General features: G+C 34.1%; 3 protein-coding genes across 3 annotated transcripts; all 3 read left to right on the top strand.

The window, feature by feature from the left end:
* Positions 1–2951: 2951 nt before the first annotated feature.
* LOC121217147 (putative disease resistance RPP13-like protein 1) lies at positions 2952–4819 on the top strand. Its single transcript, XM_041092697.1, has one exon. It carries the CDS (start codon positions 4151–4153, stop codon positions 4817–4819), a length of 669 nt encoding a protein of 222 aa, XP_040948631.1. The 5' UTR covers positions 2952–4150.
* Positions 4820–18703: 13884 nt separating this feature from the next.
* Positions 18704–19924, top strand: LOC121217956 (putative disease resistance RPP13-like protein 1). Its single transcript, XM_041094723.1, has one exon. It carries the CDS (start codon positions 18704–18706, stop codon positions 19922–19924), a length of 1221 nt encoding a protein of 406 aa, XP_040950657.1.
* A 195-nt stretch (positions 19925–20119) lies between these two features.
* LOC107904073 (putative disease resistance protein At3g14460) lies at positions 20120–23725 on the top strand. Its single transcript, XM_041094722.1, has 6 exons — positions 20120–21927; positions 22311–22504; positions 22650–22783; positions 22898–23014; positions 23089–23145; positions 23234–23725. Exon 1 carries the CDS (start codon positions 20120–20122, stop codon positions 21887–21889), a length of 1770 nt encoding a protein of 589 aa, XP_040950656.1. The 3' UTR covers positions 21890–21927; positions 22311–22504; positions 22650–22783; positions 22898–23014; positions 23089–23145; positions 23234–23725.
* Positions 23726–24092: the final 367 nt, after the last annotated feature.

The raw sequence follows: 24092 nt of genomic DNA, 5'->3' as shown, positions 1-24092 counted from the left end.
CACTCCTTTCTTTGATTCGATATTGGACATGTCCTCAACCAAATTCAATTTTTGCATCATGCTAAGTGAATTATAGTTTACATGCCCTAGCCTCCTATGCCACAAGCTTGTTCCATCAGTTTGAGCTACATCTACTTTTACTTGTAGCTGATTCACATCCACAATAAAAGTTCTATCGTGCATAGTTACTATTGTTAACACTTGGTCAGTAGCATCTTTAATTACACAGGTTTTGCCTTCAAACAAGAGAGAGTGACCCTTCTCTAGTAGCTGACCAACACTCAACAAATTTTGATCAATTTCAGGTACACAAAGAACCCCAGAAATGGTTTTATTACTTGACTTGGTGCCAATCACAGCATTGCCCTTGCCTTTAGCCATGAGGAGCGCACCATTTCCAATAATGACTTTGGACACAAAAGAGGTGTCTAGCTCATTGAACATGTATTCATCAGAGGCCATGTGGTGTGTACATCCACTGTCAATCAGCCAAATCTTGCTAACCTTGCTCAAGATTACAAAACAAGAAGCTGTGAAGACATGCTCTTTTTGTCCCTCAATATCCTCAGTAGCCTGAGCTTGATTCTGGTTCTGTTGCTGTGTTTTTAGCTTATTTTTACACACCTTTTCAATGTGGCCAAGCTGTTTGCAGCCTCTGCACTGAATGTCTGGCCTGTACCAGGAGTATTTTTCAAGGTGAGTGGTCTTCTTGTAATGAGCACAAGATGGAAACTTTTTCTTGGTAGCTTCTTTCTTCCCTTTTTATTTCTTCTTTGTCCAAGGCTTCTTGCATTTGTAATTTGAGCTCGAGCTTGAGCTTTCTCTGCTTCTAGCCTGAAAAGCTCCCTCAGAATGCTTCTCCATTCTGTTTGCTCTCTCTGCTCTTGTGCATAGAGAGCATTTAGCAGCTTTGTCAAAGGAATGGCTGATAGGTCCTTCAAGTCCTCTAAAGAAAAAATATTTGATTCATACCTCTCTGGTAAGGTTGTTATGATACCCTTTGGTCACTAAACTCATCCCCAAGCAGTCTTATGTTGTTGATAATGGCCATAATTCTGTTAGCATACTGCTTGATGGTTTCTGAGTCTTTCATTCTCAGATTCTCAAAGTCCCTTCTCAAGTTGATCAGCTGCTGTTGCCTGGTCTTGTTTGACCTCTGAAAATCTTCTTTGAGTCTGTTCCAGGCCTACTTTGGAGTGTCACAAGCCATTATCCTTGTGAAAATCACATCTGAAACTCTATTTTGAAGACATGACATAGCCTTATACTTCTTGGCACAGTCTTCATTGTGCTGCCTGATTTGAGCTATTGTTGGATTAGCTCTCAAAGGTGGTGGCTTTGTGTCAGTTTAAACAACATTCCATAGGTTATGAGCCTGTAGATATGTTTTCATTTTCACAGCCCAAATGTTGTAGCTTTCACCGATAAAAACAGGTGGAGGTGATGGTGAAAAGCTCATCTTCTTGCAGCTTCCAAACAAGTCAACAAAGACAACTCCTATTTCTTCTCTTTCAAGCACAAGTTACCCACTAACACAGCACACAACAAGAGGCCCTCAAAGATAATAGGCTCTTATACCATTTGTTGGATTACTCGATCAACAACATAGGAACAAAATAAATGTTTTGTGTTTGAAAGATTAAAACAGAAGCAAAAATAGTTTCAAGATGAGAATGAACAAAGATTAACTTCATTACATGAATAAGTACAAGGTTACATACTTAAGTAGTTCAAATTACATAGAAAGAAAACAAAGCTTACTTGTGCAAGTGTCTAAACTATTACATCAACATAATGACAACCTAAGTGACTACCAAATCAGCTAAGCACACAATTAAACCTTAGCTGAACAAAATACAAATGATTACAACATAAACTACCAAAAAGTCAACTGTGCAAAGGCTCTGCAGTCGAATTACACCATGGACATTAGCATGCTTCAGCTGTGTTCATGGTCCTTTGCATGCTGCAACTGTCTTGCATGGTTTCTTCCATGTTGCTACTGTGTTGCCACCTTTGAACAACCCTCAAGGATCCTAACCACGTCTTTCACAGAAACAGGATTCCTATATCTGTCTTGCACATTAAATTTTTTGTAAAGCTTGCATTTTGATTTCCCTCAATTTGACGAGAGAAACCTCTGGCCACTCTGGAACACCCTTAAGAACCTGAAATACTTCACTTTCTACACGTATAATTACTCCAAATCTATTGTTATCTAAATGCACAAGGTCATGAAGCTCATAGTCTCTAATTTTTGTAACACCAGTAGCTACTTAGAACCAATTTTTAGTTACATAAATATAAATATTTAGTTACATAGAACCAATTTTAGACATATAAATAATTAAAACACAATAAAATAATTTAAAATAATTACTTATCCAACTCATAGTTAAACGTAAACATATTTGATATAGAGATATCGTCAATGGGATGCCAAAGGTTGGCCATGATATTTCTCGTTAACTAGAAGTGAGTAACACTCGTAGTAAAAAAGCAACCCATCAAATAGAAGTCAAACTCCTCCCATTTTTTAATACCAATTTCCACTTGCCATACCTCGTATTCTCCATCAATAATGGATAAACCCCTAGATCCGCCTGCATTGAAATACAAAAACTCATTTCAAGCCAAAATAAATAAATAAAAAATAGGAAGTAAGACAAACGTGCCACAAAACCAAACAAAGACGTGCCAAAAAGCATATCTAAAATGTTCAACATAACTATACTTAAATAATAGTATAGATAATATTTTTATATAATAATTAATATATATTTGGAATAATAATGCTATTGCTTATATTATAATAATAATATTTGATCCATTTCTTCATTATGCTAAATCTGTAAACAACCAACTATGGTTATAGAAAAATTGTGTTTCTTTTATGTTATTAAATATTAAAGAATTTTAAGGTATTCCAAGTTAAAGCCTTCCCCTTTTACAAGTCCCGTTAGCAGTGATGAAGTTCTTTCATCTCTATTGAAATTAAAGTATTCCAAGTCAAAGCCTTTCCCTTTTCATATTCATCTCATATTTTCACGCTTGCTCTCGTCTTTTCTATTTGCTTTCACTTTCACTTCCTTGCTTCTGTTTCCAATCCTTCATCTCTGCAACTTTCTTCACTCTTCTTTTCCATTATGTGCAATTACTTCCTTTAAACCTTTCTTTACAAAACAAAAAAGAAAAAAAGAACATGGTTATGGTGGGTGAAGCTTTTCTCTCTGCTTCCATTGAGGTGCTGCTTGATAGGATTGTTTTTGGGGATGTTCTGAGGCTTATCCAAGGAAAGAAACTTGAACCTGTGCTGCTGAAGAAACTGAAGCCAACCTTGATGTCGGTGAAAGCAGTGTTGGATGATGCTGAAAATAAGTAGATTACCAACCCAAATGTCAAAAGTTAGACTGATAAGCTCAAAGATGCTATTTATGATGCCGAGGTCCTCCTGGACGAGATCTCTACTGAAGCTCTTCGGAACAAGATCGAATCTGAAAATCAAACTACTCCTATGAAGCAAGTTAGTAGCTTTTTCTCTTCTTTCTATCCTTTCAAAGATGGGATGCAGTCAAAGCTGGAGGAGATCCTTGGGACACTAGACAACCTACTCAACTAAAAACAGAGTCTGGGTGTGAAAGAAAACTATAAAGGAGAAAAGACATTTCAAAGAACGCTTGTAACTTCTTTGGTGGACGAATCTGATGTTTATGGCAGAGATGATGAAAAAGAAGAAATAATGACATTGTTGGATCCTCAAAATCTGTCTGAAAATCAGATAGATGTGATTCATATTGTGGGTATGGGCGAGCTTGGCAAAACCACCATTGCCCAATTGATCTACGACCCCAGAGTGGATAAATGGTTTGACCGCAAAGCATGGGTGTGTGTTTCAGAGGAATTTGATGCTTTCAAGGTAACCAAAACCATTCTTGAAGAGATGGAATGTAGCCGTGATGGAAACCAGAATTTAAATTAGCTTCAACTTAAACTCAAAGAGCAGCTATCGGGAAAGAAATATCTAATCATTTTGGATGATGTTTGGAACAAGAATTATTTTCATTGGAAATAGCTTGTAAGTCCCTTCACTTCTGGGGCCAAGAATAGCAAGATTATTGTAACAACACATGATGAAAATGTTGCAGCAATCATGAGTAACATTCTAACTTATCGTTTAAATGTGTTATCAGATGATGATTGTTGGAAGTTATTTGCAAAGCATGCATTTGATGGTTCAAGCCCCACCAAGCATCCAGATCTGATGGCAATCGGTGAAGCAATTGTTAAAAGATGTGGCGGTCTCCCTTTGGCTGCAAAAGCTCTTGGAGGTCTTCTGCGTTGTAAACCAGATGCTGATGAGTGGAACAAAATATTACATAGAAATTTTTGGGACATTCCAAATGATGTAATTAATATTCTTCCAGCGTTAACATTGAGTTACCATTATCTTCCTTTCCATTTGAAGCGATGTTTTGCTTATTGTTCAATTTTCCCTAAAGATTACGAATTCAAAAAGGAAAAACTTATTCAATTATGGATGGCTGAAGGTCTTCTAGAGCTTCCCAAAGACAATGGAGATCTAGAAGAACTGGGTACCGAGTACTTCAAAGATTTAAGATTGAGGTCATTCTTTCAACAATCTAAAGGAATGAAATCTTGTTTTGTCATGCATGATCTAATTAGTGACTTGGCTAAATCTGTAACCGGAGAGTTCATTTGCATATTGGAAGGTAGTGGTGGTGGTTCTTGTGTAATAACTGAAAAGACCCGTCATATGTCCAATATGCAAGAACGATATGATGTGCGGCAAAAATTTTAAAGTTTAGCTAAAGAAAGGGTTTGCGTACTTTCTTAAATGTGAAATTTTCTTTCCCTTGGGTAATGATTTGACGGTGAAATCAAGTTTATGAGTGCTTTCATTGGCTGGGTATACAACTATCAAGAATTTGCCAGAAGATATTGGTAATTTGAAGCATCAACGAAATTTGAATCTCTCAAAAACTTCAATCAAAAGGTTGCCAAACTCTTTGTGTACATTGTATAATTTGCTAGCATTAAAATTGCGTGGTTGCAGTGACCTTGATGAGTTGTTGAGAGGTTTGGAGAGATTGCTTAACATGCTATATCTTGATATCAAGGGAACAAACTTAGCAAGGATGCCAGAAGGAATGGGTAAGTTGAAAGATCTTCGATTAATGGTAACAAATTTTGTTTAGGGCTATCAAACTGGATCAAGCATTAATGAGTTGGGAAAGCTCAAGCATCTACATGGAAGACTTTCCATTTCGGGACTAAAAATTGTTGTATGTGCCATGGACTTTTTTCTCCAGCTATCACTGAAAATGGAAAAATTCATATAAAGTCCCTGATTACTTTAGATTATTACATTTCAGTCCAGTGTTGCTAATTTGACAGGCGGCACCAGTAAAACTATACCATTTTGATAAATAATCGAATGCGCATGCCATTTCAGTTATTAATTTTATTTTTTGTATTATTTAAGTAAAAAAGCCAGTTACTAGTCACCCGCTAATTCAACAATTTTGTTTATTTGTATCTAATCATGTTCTGGCGTATATATTAGATTTATCAAGTAAGGGTGCCTCCAAATCAATTGAGAATTCAAGGAATATTGTTGGGAGAATATTCCTAAAATTAGACTCTAAATATAGAGAAGGATAAGTCATTTGAGACTTGGCTATTTAAGCAAATGATGATGTAATAGGTCACTTAGGGCTTTCGATGATAGCGGGGCTAAGATGTAAATATTAGCAATTTAACCAAGGTGATGCATCTTTGCATTGCTTTTGATTTTTTCTAATGTTGTGGTTACTTTCAATTTGTTTTTCTCCTTTATTTGGTTTTTTTTTCTACAAAACAGTGGCATTTCTACATAAGCTAATAGTGTTTTATGTATTGTATGTCGTATAGATAATATTTATGCATTGGTCATTTGTAGGGGAAAGGAGTGCATAAAACAGAATGTCACATAATCTTATATCATTTTTCTAATTATTTAATATCATTTTAATATTTTTTTGACAAATCATTTTATTAATTTTTTAACCTAAAATTATAACCAATTCCCTACAATGCATACATTTTACCATATTATTAACACATTATCGTAGGCGATTGCACTGTTCATTTGTAAAGCATAAACTCCCCACTAATAATTATGAGACATGTCCCACTAACAGGTAAATAACACATACAGTTAGAAAAAAAAAATATAATGATTTATTTGACCTATCAATTCAAAAAAAATAAGTACATTTAAATTTTTATTTAAAAAATTATCTTTTTTAGTCTACAAATTTAAGTTGTTTGTTAAATCATATTAAAATGATTGTTAACTTTACTTACATAATATACACATGGATGTCACCTTAGCAATTAATTCATTTTTAAAAATTTAAAACATTCAAAAAATTATAAAAAAATATTTTAAAAATAAAAATTATTAAAAGTAGTAGAAAATATAAATGTATTTTTAATATTTAATTTAAAAAATTAATTAATTGCTTAAATGATATACACATAGATGCTAAATCAGCAAAATTAGTCGATATTAACTTTTTCATCAATTTTTTAGGTGATTTGATCAACAATACAAATTCAAGCACTAAAACATATGAAAAAAATTAAATAAAAGGTAAAAAAAAGTATAAAATTCTATTTTCTGGGATGAGAGAACTGGAAATGGTTGCCAATTAAATTTATTCGAGCGATTTCGTAAGTAACTATTGAGTTTTGATTATATCATATAATCAATATATATATATATATACATTTAATAAATTTTGATTGGCTCTTGTTATCTTTTTAGCATCATTTCACAAATTATGTTCCTATTATTTCTTTTTTTATGTAGTATTTTTTTTATTTCTCAATATATCTATCGAAATGAATTCATTAATTAATCCTTCGCATTCTATAGATTCGTAAAAGGTAGATGTTGACAACGAATTTTAAAATTGATCCATACCCAATGCAAAGATCAAATCCTCAACCACTAGTTAGAGTAAGAGAATTTATATAATATTTTAATGAAGTTTGTGGTTTTATCCTTATGTCATTTTGTAGAACTGAGAAGGGCTGAATTTAGAATAAATTTTCCACTCAATAATTTAGACATATCCCATCAACACAATATATATCATAAAATCGAAAATTTAGGAAATAATGAAAATGGGTTGATTGATAAAAGTAAAATAAAAATTTAATATAAAATTTATTTTCATTTTTATTTAAATTATTATATTATATTTAATGAAATTTGAATTTGTAACCTCACGTTTACTATTTGGTATGCTTATATCAAAAGTATTATGTTCTAAGGAAATATTAATGATAAAAATTTCTTTTTTAATTTCCATTAATTTATGAATTGAATAATCAATAAACATATAAAATCAATGAAATTATTAGGTTTACAATGTCCAACAACTACATCCTTTCTTTTTCTTAATTTAAAGCGAAGTGGGGCATCATAAACTCCAAATTTTATAAAATTCTAATTTTAGGGTGAGTTTGGATGGACGGTGTGTTTACCTGCAGTTAGTGTAAAAATAGCGATGGCGGTGGGGTTAGATACTGTAGTGATACTATAGTGTGAGACAAAAAGTAAGCGCGCGTACCGCACTGCACCCAATCGTCCATCCAAACCCACCATTTATTTTTATCATGTAATAACATTTTAACTAAATTTTTGAATTTTGAGACCACACTATGTTTTTGTATAAAAATTTCTCTGCACTTCAAAAACATTCTTCTTACTTTATGCAATTTCCTTAAAATCTAACTGATCATCTCCTCGAAATGTTTCTGAAGATAGAAAAAATGATAAAATTTATTATTAATTTAATTCAAATTAAAATTAAAATTTGAAATTCATGTAATTAATCTCTTTGAATTAATTCGATATATCTATGAAAAATCTCATTCAATTAAAGCTAAGATAGAGTAAAAAAATGAGACACCAAAAAATTGACCGTTAAATCATATGAGGTAGGAAGCTCTCAAGTATGATTCATAGGGAAGGAATTGAATTTATATTTAAGGGTGTTGATTTTGTTATTAACTGAATCAAATATTTAAAATTAATCGAATTTATATTTTATTTTAAACGGTAATTGAATTAAATTTAAAAGAAAAAGAATTATCAACTATACATGTATGAGTTTGGAAAAACTTTTGAACCCATAAAAATATTCTTTATTTTCAACCACATTACTAAATTGTTAAAAAACAATATAATTATAAAATAAATATAAGCAAACATAAAATTGAGATGGCCAAATTTTGTGAATAGACCTTATACTTTGAGTAAGTTGTAGATTTAGTATTTGTACTTTAATTTGATCAATGTTAGCCTCTATAATTATCGAATTGGTTAATTTAGTCCAAGTACTTTTTGAGTATTGAAGTCATGACCAAATGATAGTTGCTAAATTTCGGTTCAATTCTACTATTAGTTTTGTATTATGTAAAGTTGTAGATTTAATCTATATTCTTCAATTAGATCGTTTTTTGTCTCTATAATTTTTTCAATCTTAATGCAAACAATAGTTGTTAAATTTATTAGCTGGTTTTATTATTTTTTTTGTGAGTATGTGAAAATAATAAGCTAATATGGCATTATACATGTTATAATATATTTGTCATATCAGGGCAAAATACCATTAAAAGCCTTTTTTTTAAAAAATTACTAAAATGGGCCCAGTAAATAATTAATTACTGGAATGACCCAATTCTTCGAAAGCGCGTCCACGTCAACGCGTTGTCAGGGGACGTGGCAGGAAAACGCTTCCTCAAGGAAGCGCTTTGTCCACGTGGACAGAAAGCGCGCCCTCACGAACGCGTTTTCCTGCCACATCAGCGCTCCTTTGGGGACGTGTTTTGCCCGCGCGTGAACAGTAGCAACAGCTACTTTTTTGACCGTTAGTGACCCCCCAACGGTAAAAAAAAACTATAAAAACCCCCATTTCATTTTTTTTTACAACTAAATCCTTTCTCTCAATTTCTCTCTAATATTCTCTCAAATTCCTCTCAAATTCCTATTTAAAAAAGCTTTAATTTTTTAATTATTTTTAAAAAAGTTTTAAATTTTTTTTAAAATTTTTTTTAAATCGTAAAAATTTGTACGAATTTAGCAATGGCCGAAAAATTAATTCGTCTTGATGACAAGCACATATCCGTCGAACAAATGAAAATGGTAAGTGTTAAATTTAATTTTTAAATATTATTTAAGATTTTTTTATTTATGCAATTTTAAATAATTATTATTTTATTATTTGTTATAAAAGTCTGTAGATCGAATATTGCAATGCTATATCCGTAATATGCATGGTCCTTCATCACCATTGGTAGAGAATTACCTGCGGGAAACGGGTTTTTGGCACGTGGCGACGGTAGGCCAGGGATGCAAGTTGGACCCGAAACTTATCAGTGCGTTGACTGAGAGGTGGGTACCTGAAACTTATCTTCCATGTGGAGAGTGTACTATCACTTTGGAATATGTGAATTTGCAATTGGGATTGCCAGTGGACGGGTACACAGTCACCGGGTCTGTTCAATCTGGTGATTAGGGAGCGGTATGCTACGAGCTTTTGGGCTTTATTTAGGAGAATATTAATGGAGGTCGGATCAAGATGGGCTGGTTACGAGACACATTCCCAGATCCGGATGATGATTCTACTGAACTAAAAAGAATCCAATATGCTTGGGCATATATTATTCAGATAATTAGAGGTTGTATGATGCCGAAATTGTCACGGAACCTTGTACATCTAAGATGGCTACTGAAACTCGTTGATTTTAGAGCAGCTGGTGAATTTAGTTGGGGGTCTGTCGTGTTGGCAACATTGTACTGGGAGATGTGCGGGGCGACGCGACCGAATAAAGCGAAAATCGGAGGTTGCCTGTCACTACTGCAGTCATGAGCACGATTTCACTTTCTATTTTTACGTCCTTGAGTTGACCACCCATATACATTCCCACTCATGATGAGATAAATTTTATATTAGATTTTACAATTATTTCATAGATTTAAAATATAATTGTATGCTAAAAATTTGTTTAATTAGGTGGAACCATTCGGCAAGTTATGCTCGATTACCTACCTCTCTTGGAGATATACGGCTTCTATTAGACCAACAGTCGGAAGCACAAGTAAGTATTAAATAAAATAGATATTTCCATCATGAGCTAGTCAATTGGTATTTCGTATTTAGTATTATGTATTATGTATATAACTAATATTTCCATCATGTTCATATAGTTTCAATGGACACCATACGAGGATCCGGTAATTCGGGCAGTAATTCCGGATTAGTACTTCCAAAATCCAAACGCTTGGCATGTAAAAGTTGCATTGGTCAACTATGCGACCGTAGAGATACACTAGTCAGACAGAGTATTATAGCAATTTGGATTCCGAAAACCGATTCCCGTGGCACCGAGGTGTTGGATGATCATTACAAAATCGACCTACGGCAATTGCATACGGATTGGCCGAGATTCTGGTCATACTACATCCAAATGTGGGAAGATCAATATGATTATATACCTACTCGGGAACCGATCATCGTTCCAGAGTTAGCGTGTGTACCGGAATACATGCCATGGTTTAGGATCCATGGTAAGCCATATTTACTGTCGGCAGAGGAGATGCAGCGACAATTGCGTGTCCAAAGGGAACGACGTGGCCCTTTAAATTCAATAAGAATTGACGACGACGCAGGCTCATCAATGAGGCCCAGACATTCACCCGGCCCATCATCAGCGCCTATACAATCACCAAGCCCAGCAACAGCACCAACACAGTCACCCGACCTAACAGTTCAATTGAAAATACCTACGGCACAACCTTTTCAGATGATGCCAAGTGCGTATCCTAGCCCTTTTATGTATCCTAACCCTTATATGTTTCCTTTTTCCAGTCCTATGGCAGGATGGAGTCCATGGCCCGGTTTATTTCCATTTTCGATTACGCTGAGTGGACCGCCGATGTATAGGTCAGCGTCGCATGAGGGATCGCAAGAGGGGTTGTCAGAGAGCTCTTCTTTTTACCAATTCCCATCACTGTATGAGTTTCAAACAGTTTTGCCGTTGGTGATGCAAACACCTCTACAGTCACTATTCTATCAAGGTGGCTCATCGTCCCAACACTGACAACCAGATCCGCTACCGGAGGAACCAGAATCCCTGTCGGAGCAACCACAACCCCTGCCGAAAGCTGAACAAAGAAGGAATCTAGCGCGTAACTATCGACAACTGCCATGTGGCACTGAATCCGGCAGGCACAGAGATTATTTTTATTTTAATATATTTGTACAAATATTTTGAATATTTTGATATTATTTGATGTAATAAAATAGAAATTCTTCTATATTATTTCATGTACTAAAATAGAAATTTACTTTTACATTTTTAATATAATAGAAATTCTTTTAAATAAGGCAATATGTTGAATGTTTCTATATTATTTCATTTAATAAAATAAAACGTTATTTTGATTTACTTTAATATTTTTAATAAAATAGATTTTTTTTAAATAAGTCAATATTTTGAATATTTGTACCAATTTTTGATTTAAAAAAATATAAATAATACAAAGTTTTTTACAATAGCGTTCAACTATTACGATTTGGGCATGATCAACTTGTATGGCCTGGGTTCCTACACCATCCATACAACTTTTGTTGACTGATTGTTTCTCGGATATCCATATTGTTACGTATTCTAGTCGAGCAAGGTTGACCCTTTGGTTTGCTATGCAATTCTCTATCCGGTAATAACTTAAAGGGAGCAAGCAATACAGACAGCCACTTATATTCATCTGGGACCGATGGGAATACGTGTCTCCAGACGTTGTACATGTTTTCTAATTTGTACACTTCGTCGACATAGCTCATCAGATCTAGACGGTGATTCTGACAAGCTGTAATTACATGAGTGCATGGATAACAAAGTGCGTCAAACATCCCACAGTCGCAAGTCTTATTTCACAAGTGTACACGATATTGCCCGCCAATAACACCTTGGTACGGTCTGTCAAACTCTGTCACGTGAAACCATAAGTTGTCTTGATCGTGACAGACTGTGAGCATGGTGTTCGCCCGCGCCATGGCTTTGTTAATTTCTTGCACTACCTTACTGCACCATACAAGGCCTCCCTGTATCTGGCCTGCATAACTCCCTGCACGAAAATATGTCTCTCGCACAACTGATGTTATCGGTAGATGACGCGTTCCTTTAGAACAGAATTTATGCATTCAGCCAGGTTTGAGGTCAATGACCATATTGTAGACCGGCGTCGTATGCTTGTGTCCACTGTCCGAAAGGTATGTTACAAAGGTAGTTCGCGCTTTGCCGTTAATTGAACGCAAAACTGCCAATATCTCATGAAAATGATTTTTTATTTATTTCATACTCTGCCAATATAAGTTCATAGCGAATATTACATACCACTCTTTCAATTAGAATATATTTAAAATGATAAACAAAATTATATTAATAGAGACTAAATACCCATGTTGATCACTTATCGTCGTTCACTCTTAGATGGATATTGCTGTAGTAGTTGGAAGCAACATGCCTTAGGCAATGTCGATAGTGTGTGCGCTGCCACTGGCTTCCCTGTCGATTAATTGCAGCTAGTATGCCAGTGCCCCAATCTGAAATAACACAGATATCAGGTTGGGGGCACACATGCCTCTTTAACCTAGATAGAAAGAAATCTCAGTCATCAGCTGACTCCCCCGGTGTTATTGCAAACGCAATTGGAAGAATTCTCCCACTGCCATCCTGTGCCACTGCTAGCAATAGCCGATGGGTATATCTACCAAACATAAAGGTACCGTCAATTTGTACCAATGACTTGCAGTATGGAAATACGTCTCGGTATTACTTAAAGGTCCAAAACAGGCGTTTGAACACTTGGCATCCACGTAGAAATCGACCGTTGTAGTACGCATGTTTCGTTTCAAGGTTTGTTATACAATCTAAGACGTATCTCTCTAGCACTTGACACTACTGCCATATTTCATTATATGAAGCGTCCCACCTACTATGCATCTTCTCCAACGCCTTCTGCTTAGCTATCCAAGCCTTGCGGTAAGAGGGCATGTACCCTATTTGGCTACGAATATTGGTAATTAAGACCGACACTGAAGTCCTAGAATCTGCCTTCACCGTGGGTAGTATCAAGCTAGCTAACATAGCTGAATCCATCTTGGGATGATCTTGTGAAATACCTATAAACGAAATATATTAAATAATGCAACATTACATAATAACAGTATTATTCAGAAACCCTAAATACTGTACTTGCAGTACATGTATGTGGACTTTTGTACTTTTTTATTTTCCACAACCATGTCCTTTTCCTCAACGAGGCGTAAATTTTCCATGAACATGTATTGTCTTGCACTGCATATTTCGCATCAAACTTATCAGCTTTGGATTTAACCACGTGGTAGTTAACGCCGTTATTGATGCTATGTTGTTTCAAAGCTCTGATAAAACTATCATTGTTGGAAAACTGATTACCAACTTTAAATTCACCCGAATCTAGTACCGAACTTGTACGATCACGCAACCGGTGTGGTAGATCTAGAAACTCCAACGCATTATCTACAGACAGATCGACATTATGCATGTGGGCTAGAGGTGAGTATGTCCTGAATCGTGGATTTTCTTCTTCATCTGAACCCCCTCCAACATCTTCAGGTTCGGTTGGAATAGGTTTCGGTTTAGAAAATAATGCAACTTGTGCACCATCGGGCCTGGGCTCTCGAGGTGGATCCACATTGGAGTCATCTTCTAGCCCACCATCATCTGTAACATACGAGGTCCCCTCACCGGTGGATGTCGTAAGGAGTACATTATCCCCTTTTTTGGGTGTTTCATAACGTCCCCAATTGGATGTAGATTGCCAACTACTAGAAGTTGATGTCGTTCCCCAATACGTATTTTCAATATCAAACATCGACCCACCGAGGTACATGTTCCATCCACTGATAGAGTGTCTTGCAGGGGATGTGCATTCCATACCGCTACCAAACATGGGCTATTCCGTGTTTTGTAACCCACTAACCGAGTGTCGGGCAGGGGTCATGTATACCTCTCGAATAGCAGTCGCAAGAACATCATTTGGCGATGTAAATTGTACATATAACTCAATATAGGGTGCTCCACTAGCGAGATGAGTCTGCATCATTGCCTCCAAGCTACGAGCACATTTTATGTCGAACGAGTCATATGTCACCAGATCAACAGAAGAACAAAATCGATATGTAATAGATAGAACTTTCATTGGCGTCGTTCTGAATATTTTACGCCTAATTCTTTTAAGAAGTTCTGTCAAATCTATGTTCTGGTTAAAAACGAGTCGCACTGTATTCTCCAATAAAAAAACAACACCATTCTCGGTGTGGCAAACCTCACCATCATAGTAAATAACAGCACTAATACGTTCACTCATCTTTAATTTCTATCCTTCTTAGCATCTCTAAATTTTTTTGCTGTAACTTATGCAATCTGAGAAAATTTTTTGCCTCATTTATAGCCTCAGACCAAACATGTGCTACTATAGCAAAAGGGTGTCCACGTGGGAGCTTCTTTTAGTACTTTTGCTGACAAAGCATCCTGCTTAAAGTGTTTTGACACTATTTGATCAGAAACGTCTACTCGAAATTATTTTTTCAGGAACTACTGTAGCAAAAGCGCGTCCACGTGGGAGCGATTTCAGTACTTTTGCTGACAAAGCATCCTGCTTAAAGCGTTTTTGACACTATTTGCTTAGAAACGTCTACTCGAAATTATTTTTTCAAGAGCTACTGTAGCAAAAGCGCGTCTATGTGGGAGCTTCTTTCAATACTTTTGCTAACAATGCATCCTGCTTAAAGCGTTTTTGATACTATTTGCTTAGAAACGTCTACTCGAAATTATTTTTTTAGGAGCTACTGTAGCAAAAGTGCATCTACGTCGGAGCTTCTTTCCTTAAAATTTTTTTAATTAAATTACTCAAGTAACCCTAAACCCTAATTTAATTAGTTTTTTCTTAAAAAACCATAAACACGAAACCTAATCCAATTTTGAAAAATTTATAATTAATTTAATTGAGAAACCCTAAACCTTAAACCCTAAACCCTTATTTATTTATTTTTTTTCTCTAAAACCCTAAACCTAAAAACCCTAAAACCTTAACCCTAACCCAAAACCCAAAACCCTAACCGTAGGAGACACGGGCAAAACACTTCCTCAATGAAGCGTTTTCCTGCTCCGTCCCCTGACAACGCGCTGACGTGGACGCGTTTTTGGGGAAATAGGATCATTCCGGTAATTAATTATTTACAGGGCTCATTTCGATAAATGTTTTTTAAAAAAGGCTTTTATATGTATTTTTCCCGTCATATCAAACTTAAAAAGAAAAGCATAACTTAACGAATTTGATAGCTTCAATTTTATCAGGACTAACATTTTAATTTTAAAAATGATTAAATCCATAATTTATGCATAGAACACAGAATTCAACCAATATTATATTTTATTTATAAAGCAAAAATAGAAATATAATTAATGATGGAACAGAGATTGGATTTATATTTTAAATTCACATGTGGATAATGGTTTTTATTTTCCTGTGAAAAAGTAATTGTTTTATATTTTGAGGAGTTTAAGAAAAAGAATTAATTAATTGCGAGGTGATTGTTATATTTTTAAGAAGTTTGATAATAATTATTTTATTTGATAGAGTTATACCTTAGAAATAAGTTTTGTTTTTTTTTCTTTTTGCTTTTAAGTTGCTTTTTTAATTTAGGAAAATAGATTGTCTTCGGAAGGAGAGTGGAAAAATGTGTTTGGTTGAACGCGTTTTTCTTGCAAATTGCAAGAAAACAAAAAATGCCGTTGTTTTAGTTAAGCTTTTAAGTTGTTCTTTTTAATATAATTAAATTTTTTAGTTAGATGGTTAAATATTAGTAGTTTTTTCTTTTTAAGTCTTAGGTTTGATTTTTCTCTCACTCACATTTTTATTTTTTATTTAATTATGTTTTAAATTTTTAAATTTTTAATTAATATTTTTAACATATTAGCTCATTTGGTTAAATGGTTAAATAATAATTTCATCCTTTAGACTTAGGTTTAATTTTCCTCTTTTAAATATATTTGTAATTTTTATTTCTTATTGTTTTAAGTTTTTTATTTTTAGTTAATAAATATATTGTTTTCAAAAAATAATTTTTAATTCATCTTCTTAATTAATAACTCATGATTCATAAAATCAAATAATTATTAAAAATATGATTATTTTTACTAAATATAATTTTTATATGTGTAATATTTAGTTTTCAATCCATAAAATGAGTGCAGTAAATTTTAGTATTATATATTTTTGTATATGTATTTAAAATATTTCACATATAAATATAATGATATTTGAAGTAATTAATTAAAATTTATCACATATAAAAATATTTGAAATATCATACCCCCAATGTAGATGAAAAAACAATGATATTTGAAATATTTTACTTATAAAATAATAATTATATTTGAAATAATTATTTCATTCTATAATATTAGAAATCACTGTACCCACAATATAGGTTGAGAAAATAAATATTTGACATGTAAATACTATATATAAAGAAAAATATATCAAAAAAATTAGTTGATGTTTATATTATATATAAATGAATTATTAATTTCAAATATTTTTAGCATAATGATATATGTCAAATACATTTTTATTATATAATTACATAGTTATCATTTATTTTACGAATAAAATAGTTATTAATTAAAAATATGATTAAAAATAAAAAAATGAAAACAATATAATTATTAATTAAAAATAAAAACTTAAAATAACATGAAATAAAAATTACAAATGTGTGTGAAAGAGGAAAATATGATCTGAGTCTAAAGGATGAAATCATTATTATTTAACCATTTAACCAAATGAGCTTAAATGTTTAAAACATTAATTAAAAAATGTGAGTGGGAGAGGAATCAAACCTAAGACTTAAAGGATAAAATTATTAATATTTAACTATCTAATCAAAGAAATTAACTATATTAAAAAATTCAGAAAATACAACTTAACTCTCTCTCCAAAAGCAGGTTTTTTTCCCTAAATTAAAGAAAAAAAAGACTTAAAAACGTAGTTAAGCCTAAATGAATTTCAAGAAAATGAAGTCATCCAGAATACTATCATCTGCTTATTAACACAATAAAAACAATTTCAAATTAAAAAAAAATTTAACAATATTAAAATTAATGAAATTTAGATTTCCGTCTTATTATTACTACTTAGGCGGTAGACATATACTTGTCGTCGAAGCGGATTAGAGAGACATCTATTTGTGAAAAATAGATTTTTAAACAAATGCAATATGAGATAATTAATAAAAATATTATTTTTAAATGAAAATATCGAATACAATCAAAATGAGAGAGTTGAGAGACTTGATAGAATTTAAGAGAGTTGAGAAAGTTTGAGAGAATTGAGAGAAGGATGCGAATGAAAAAAATAGAATTTGATAAAAAAACTTATCGTTGGAATTTTAATTTTTGTTTACGGTTGGTGCGACAACGTTTAAAAAAACCGTTGTTTTTTTATCATAGAGGGAAAGCACATCCAACGAACCACATTTTCTTAATATATATAGAGAAAGTTCACCCAACTGAATGCACTCTCCATTTATCTCTTAAAATTAACTTATTTCTCTAATTAATTTTAAAATCGTCTTAAAGTTCTAATTAATTAAAAAAACGTCCTTTAGCCTAATTTAGCCTAAATTATCTGTAAACAAACAATTATGCCATAGAAAAATAGTGTTTTTTTTATGTTATTAAATATTAAAGAAATTTAAGGTACATAAGCCTTTCCCTTTTCATCTTCATCTCATATTTTCACTCTTGCTCTCCTCTTTTCTATTTGCTTTCACTTTCACTTACTTTCTTCTGATTCAAATCCTTCATCTCTGCAACTTTCTTCACTTGACTTTACGCACTATTCTTTTCCATTGTTTGCAATTATTTAGTTTTCATCTTCCTTTAAACCTTTCTTTGTAAAACAAAAAACAAAGAAGGAAAAAAAAACATGGCTATGGTGGGTGAAGCTTTTCTCTCTGCTTCCATTGAGGTGCTGCTTGATAGGATTGTTTCTGGAGATGTTCTGAGGCTTATCCAAGGAAAGAAACTTGAAGCTGTGCTGCTGAAGAAACTGAAGCCAACCTTGATGTCGGTGAAAGCAGTGTTGGATGATGCTGAAAATAAGCAGATTACCAACCCAAATGTCAAAAGTTGGACTGATGAGCTCAAAGATGCTGTTTATGATGCCGAGGACCTCCTGGATGAAATCTCTACTGAAGCTCTTCGGAACAAGATCGAATCCGAATATCAAACTACTGCTATGAAGCAGGTTAGTAGCTTTTTCTCTTCTTTCAATCCTTTCAAAGATGGGATGCAGTCAAAGCTGGAGGAGATCGTTGGGAGACTAGACTACCTACTCAACCAAAAACAGAATCTGGGTCTGAAAGAAGGAGAAAAGGCATTTCAAAGAACGCCCGCAACTTCTTTGGTGGACGAGTCTGATGTTTGTGGCAGAGATGATGAAAAAGAAGAAATAATGAAGTTGTTGGATCCTCAAAATCTGTCTGAAAATTAGACAGATGTGATCCTCATTGTGGGTATGGGCGGGCTTGGCAAAACCACCCTTGCCCAATTGATCTACAACGACCCCAGAGTGGATAAATGGTTTGACCGCAAAGCATGGGTGTGTGTTTCAGAGGAATTTGATGCTTTCAAGGTAACCAAAACCATTCTTGAAGAGATCATATGTAGTTGTGATGGAAACCAGAACTTAAATCAGCTTCAACTTAAACTCAAAGAGCAGCTGTCGGGAAAGAAATATCTAATCATTTTGGATGATGTTTGGAACAAGAATTATTTTCATTGGAAAGAGCTTGCAAGTCCCTTCACTTCTGGGGCCAAGAATAGCAAGATTATTGTAACAACACGTGATGAAAACGTTGCAGCAATCATGAGGAACGTTCCAACTTATCGTTTAGATGTGTTATCAGATGATGATTGTTGGAAGTTATTTGCAAAGCATGCATTTGATGGTTCAAGCCCCGCCAAGCATCCAGATCTGATGGCAATCGGGGAAGCAATTGTTAAAAGATGTGGCGGACTCCCTTTGGCTGCAAAAGCTCTTGGAGGCCTTCTGCGTTGCAAACCAGATGCTGATGAGTGGAAGAAAATTTTACATAGCAATTTTTGGGACATTCCAAATGATGCAACTAATATTCTTCCAGCGTTAACTTTGAGTTACCATTATCTTCCTTCCCATTTGAAGCGATGTTTTGCTTATTGTTCAATTTTCCCTAAAGATTACGAATTTGAAAAGGAAGAACTTATTCAATTATGGATGGCTGAAGGTCTTTTAGAGCTTCCCAAAGACAATGGAGATCTGGAAGAACGGGGTACCGAGTGCTTCAAAGATTTAAGATTGAGGTCATTCTTTCAACAATCTAAAAGAAAAAAATCTTGTTTTGTCATGCATGATCTAATTAGTGACTTGGCTAAATCTGTAACCGGAGAGTTCATTTGCACATTGGAAGGTAGTGGTGGTGGTTCTTGTGTAATAACCGAAAGGACCCGTCATTTGTCTAATGTCCAAGAACGATATGATGTGCGGCAAAAATTTCAAAGTTTAGCTAAAGCAAAGGGTCTACGTACTTTCTTAATTACAAAGTCAGGCTGGTACTCCTCATTTGTCAGTGATGTGCTAATGCATGATTTGATGGTGAAATCAAGCTTACGAGTGCTTTCATTGGCTGAGTATACAAATATCAAGAATTTGCCAGAAGACATTGGTAATTTGAAGCATCTACGAAATTTGAATCTCTGAAGAACTAAAATTAAAAGGTTGCCAAACTCTTTGTGTACATTGTATAATTTGCAAGCATTAAAATTGCATGGATGCAGCGGCCTTGATGAGTTGCCGAGAGACATGGAAAGATTGATCAACATGCTATATCTTGATATCAGGGGAACAAACTTAGCAAGGATGCCAGAAGGAATGGGTAAGTTGAAAGATCTTTGAATGGTAACAAATTTTGTTTTAGGCTATCAAACTGGATCAAGCATTAATGAGTTGGGAAAGCTCAAGCATCTACGTGGAAGACTTTCCATTTCGGGACTAAAAACTGTTGCATGTGCCATGGATGCCAAAGATGCCAATTTGAAGGATAAGGTGGACCTTAAAAAGTTGAAGTTGAGATGGGGTAAAGATGATGATATTGATGGTGATTCAAGGCATCATCGAGAAGTACTTAAACAACTACAGCCTCATACAAATTTGGAGCATCTTGTTATTAGGAGTTATAAAGACATAATATTTCCGGAATGGGTGGGGCATTCTTCCTTCTCAAATATGGTATCTTTGGGGTTACATGATTGTAAATTTTGCATATCCTTACCACCGCTTGGGCAGTTATCATCTTTGAAATCTCTCTCCATTTCCGGTTTGAGTGGAGTGTTAATAGTTGGTGATGAGTTCTACGGGACTGGACAAGCTTCAACTAAACCATTTCAATCACTTGAAATGCTAAGGTTTGAGAATATGGCCGAGTGGGAGGAATGGTATTGTCGGAGTGATGAAGCTTTCCCTCTTCTACAAGAGCTATGCATTAGAGATTGTCCAAAACTAACTAAGTCTCTTCCCAAACACCTCCCTTGTTTAAAGAAACTGGAGATTGAAGATTGTGAGAAGCTTGGAGGCTTGCTTCCAACGGCACCAAGCATTTTGGAACTTGAGTTAAAGAAATGCCAAGCATTGCAGTTGGAGCCATTGGCTTGTGGGCTTCGGGAGTTGCGCATTAGAATTTTGAATATGGATGATTCCGTATTGGAACAAATGTTGCAACAATGCGCACTTCTTGAAAAGCTACGTTTGGACTTTTGTTCAGAAATTAGATCCCTTCCTGAAGTTAGGGTGCCCATCAAGCTGAAGCGATTTAGCATCTCTTTCTGTGAAAACTTGGATTATTCTGATATCTTCTTGTATGCATCCCTTGAATCCTTGGAAATAGGGAGTGGTAAATGTTATGGACTGGAATCTTTCCCATTAAGATCGTTTCCTATGGTAAAGTGTGTTAGGATTTCGAGATGTGAAGACTTGAAGTTTATTAGTGCTGCTTCAGAGGGCGCTCACCACCAGCATCTCAATTCTTTGGAGATATATTTTTGCCAAAAGTTGATATCTTTTCAAATTGAAGATGGATTAGCTGTCACCAATTTGACCCGACTTAAGCTTGTATGTTGCGGAAGTTTAAAGTCATTGCCAGAGCAAATGCACTCCGTCTTTCCATCCCTTGAGTATTTGGAAATAGTAATTTGTCCAGAAATAGAGAGGGTTCCAAAAGAGGGTTTGCTCTCCAAATTAAAAGAAATTAGAATCGGAGGAAGTGATAAACTAATTGAGAGCTTGATTAGGAAAAGGGGATGGAGTTTGCGTACACTCCCTTCTCTTACAAATCTCGATATCTGGGGTTCAGAAGTAGAGATGGAGTGTTTTCCAGATGAACATCTGCTTCCCTCTTCTCTTTCATCTCTCTGGATCCGGTTTCTTCCAAATCTAAAGAGTTTGGAGTATAAAGGGTTTCAACACCTCACCTCTCTTTGCGATTTGTGTATCTACAGCTGTCCCAAGCTCCAATCCATGCCCTCAAACATGCTTCCTCCCTCTCTTTCTCGTTTGTCCATTTGCGGATGTCCTTTGCTGGAGAAACGTTGTAAAAAGGAGGAAGGCAAAGATTGGGCCAACATTTCCCACATCCCTGTCATTGAAATTGATGGTGAGGTCATTATATAGAAGGGGCAGTGACTGAGAAAACAAATGTTCTGACGCAGGTATTTCCATTCATTTTTTACTTTCATGACAAATGTATTTAAAAAAAAAAGAATTAGATCTGCGAAATATGTTTAACTTAAGGAAACATGTTTTGAATTGCATGATTGTCATCCAAATTAAGGTTTTCTGTTTGGACATTAATTGGATCATTTAGAATCCAAAGGTAATTAAGGTTATTATTATTATGCTTTTAAGGAAAGTTGGGATCATAAATGTGGGTGATTGGATCATTTCCAATCGCAGCTTTGCGTGAATGAGCTTAAACTTGGTTGTAAAATGTAAAGGCGTTTTTAGTTGAATATTTTTGGCTTTCAACTACTGCCCATGTTTACTTGCACCTTATTTTATTTCTCTTAAATGTTTTTGAACACGCTCTTTACAGATACCATGTTCCAAATATTCCTTTGTGAGATCTTCCATTCTAAAAATGACTTCCTTCCCACAAATGATGAATTCAGACGCCAGTCTCAAATTTCTGAAGACTTGCTAGCCCCTTCTGCCTGTGCATTTTGTGTATTATTCTAAGCTAAAATGTTGAAGAGGAGAAGCTGTAGTTTTTGAATAGAGGAAAACCTGGTAAACTTTTTTATTTCCAGCGTAAATTTTATCTTTCAATAATTGATTATCATTCATAGTTGACATTGTGTTCATTTTCACAATCATCTGTCTGTTAACTTCTAACATTATCCTGTGTTTCATGTGAATTTGGACATTTGAGAAGGCAACATGGAAATTAAGGATGTGAGCAGTTGCCATCAATAAGACATGGGACTTGGTTGATTTTTTTTGAATATCAATAGCAGATTTGTTCATGCAGAACCTCATGGCTTAAAAATTTTGAAGGATGATCTTAAGGTAATCAACTTTTCACATTATCCTCTACTTCATGTGAATTTTGATATTTAGTATGTTCTTCTTGTGAATTTAAATGATAATAGAAAGGTTGACTTGTGCAATTTTCCTTTTTAGCTTGGAAGAGAATGAATAACTTCATCACATAGGCACGTTCTCTTTTAAATGCTTACCTGACCGTAATACCTATATTGTTGGGACTCCGGTGTGAATACAGGAATGCTTCTGACACAGGTATGCTCAATTTTTCTCTTAGATTTCCATCTAGGAGGATCATATTCTCATAGACTTATTTGGATATACATCAGATGTTGGACACAGATACTTTAAAGGAAAATGATGAATTGAAGTAATGTAGATTTGAGGTATGCCGTGCTTGCTGTTACTTGTAAAGACTTGATTGCAAATGTGAGTGCATTATTGAAACTAACGTAGAAGCTTGGTTTTTTCAAGATTATCCACCATGAAAATTTCAACCGGTATTCCACTGGCTTCAGCAAGAGGTTGAATGTGTCTGTAACAAGTTGGTTGAAATTTTGGATTGTGAAAGCAACATGGAGGATGATCTTACATTCTTTTTACCGGTCAATGATTGGGACATCAATTTCGTTTTCGTTGGAACAATAAGAGGTCAATAACAATCACCATCCACCATCTGAAGGTCATGCTGGTGCGAAGAAATCCTTCTTATATTACTGTGATTCGAATGTGAATGTCAAATACGAATAAGTGTTTAATCACAAGAAAAAGGAAATTGAAACTGAAATGCTTATGTGATTGAACACAAAGGTGGGTTATGGTTGCATACAAAAGTTTAGTTACAATTTCATTCATTTCCCTATTTAATAGTTAATTTCTTGTAAACTTTTGCCTAAATTCGTCTCCATAAATTACTGTACTTGTTTTGGAGCTTTTAATAACATATGAAATTATAACATAGTCAAATATGAGTTTTGGATGTGGATTTGTGTGTTATATTCAAGTTTTTTATTTTAATTTATTATTTATGTTATTCTAATAACAATAAATAAATTGTAATAATTTACATATAAAATTTATATGTATTAAATTGGTTTTGAATAATAAGAAAATTTGAAGATATCTTTTTAAAATTTAACCATTTTTAATTGGTTAAAATAATACTTTTTGTTTTTGAATAACATATGCAGTTTTACCTTTTACTTTTCCATATATAAAGCTAAATTCTTTTCTTTAATTCACTTTACGCGATTAATTTTAATTTTAGAGTCTATTTGTTTACATGTAAAAAATTGTACAGACATTGTTTTCTATTTTTTTCTATACTTGTTTT

Source organism: Gossypium hirsutum, chromosome D05 (genome assembly GCF_007990345.1).
Source record: "Gossypium hirsutum isolate 1008001.06 chromosome D05, Gossypium_hirsutum_v2.1, whole genome shotgun sequence".
Taxonomy (NCBI): domain Eukaryota; kingdom Viridiplantae; phylum Streptophyta; class Magnoliopsida; order Malvales; family Malvaceae; genus Gossypium; species Gossypium hirsutum.
Note: the sequence above shows the minus strand (reverse complement) of the source record. Positions and strands in the feature narration are given on the sequence as shown.

Excerpts from the sequence above, each read along its gene's own strand:
- LOC121217956 (XM_041094723.1), top strand. The coding sequence starts at position 18,704 with ATGGGCGGGCTTGGCAAAACCACCCTTGCCCAATTGATCTACAACGAC.
- LOC121217147 (XM_041092697.1), top strand. The coding sequence starts at position 4,151 with ATGAGTAACATTCTAACTTATCGTTTAAATGTGTTATCAGATGATGAT.
- LOC107904073 (XM_041094722.1), top strand. The coding sequence starts at position 20,120 with ATGGTAACAAATTTTGTTTTAGGCTATCAAACTGGATCAAGCATTAAT.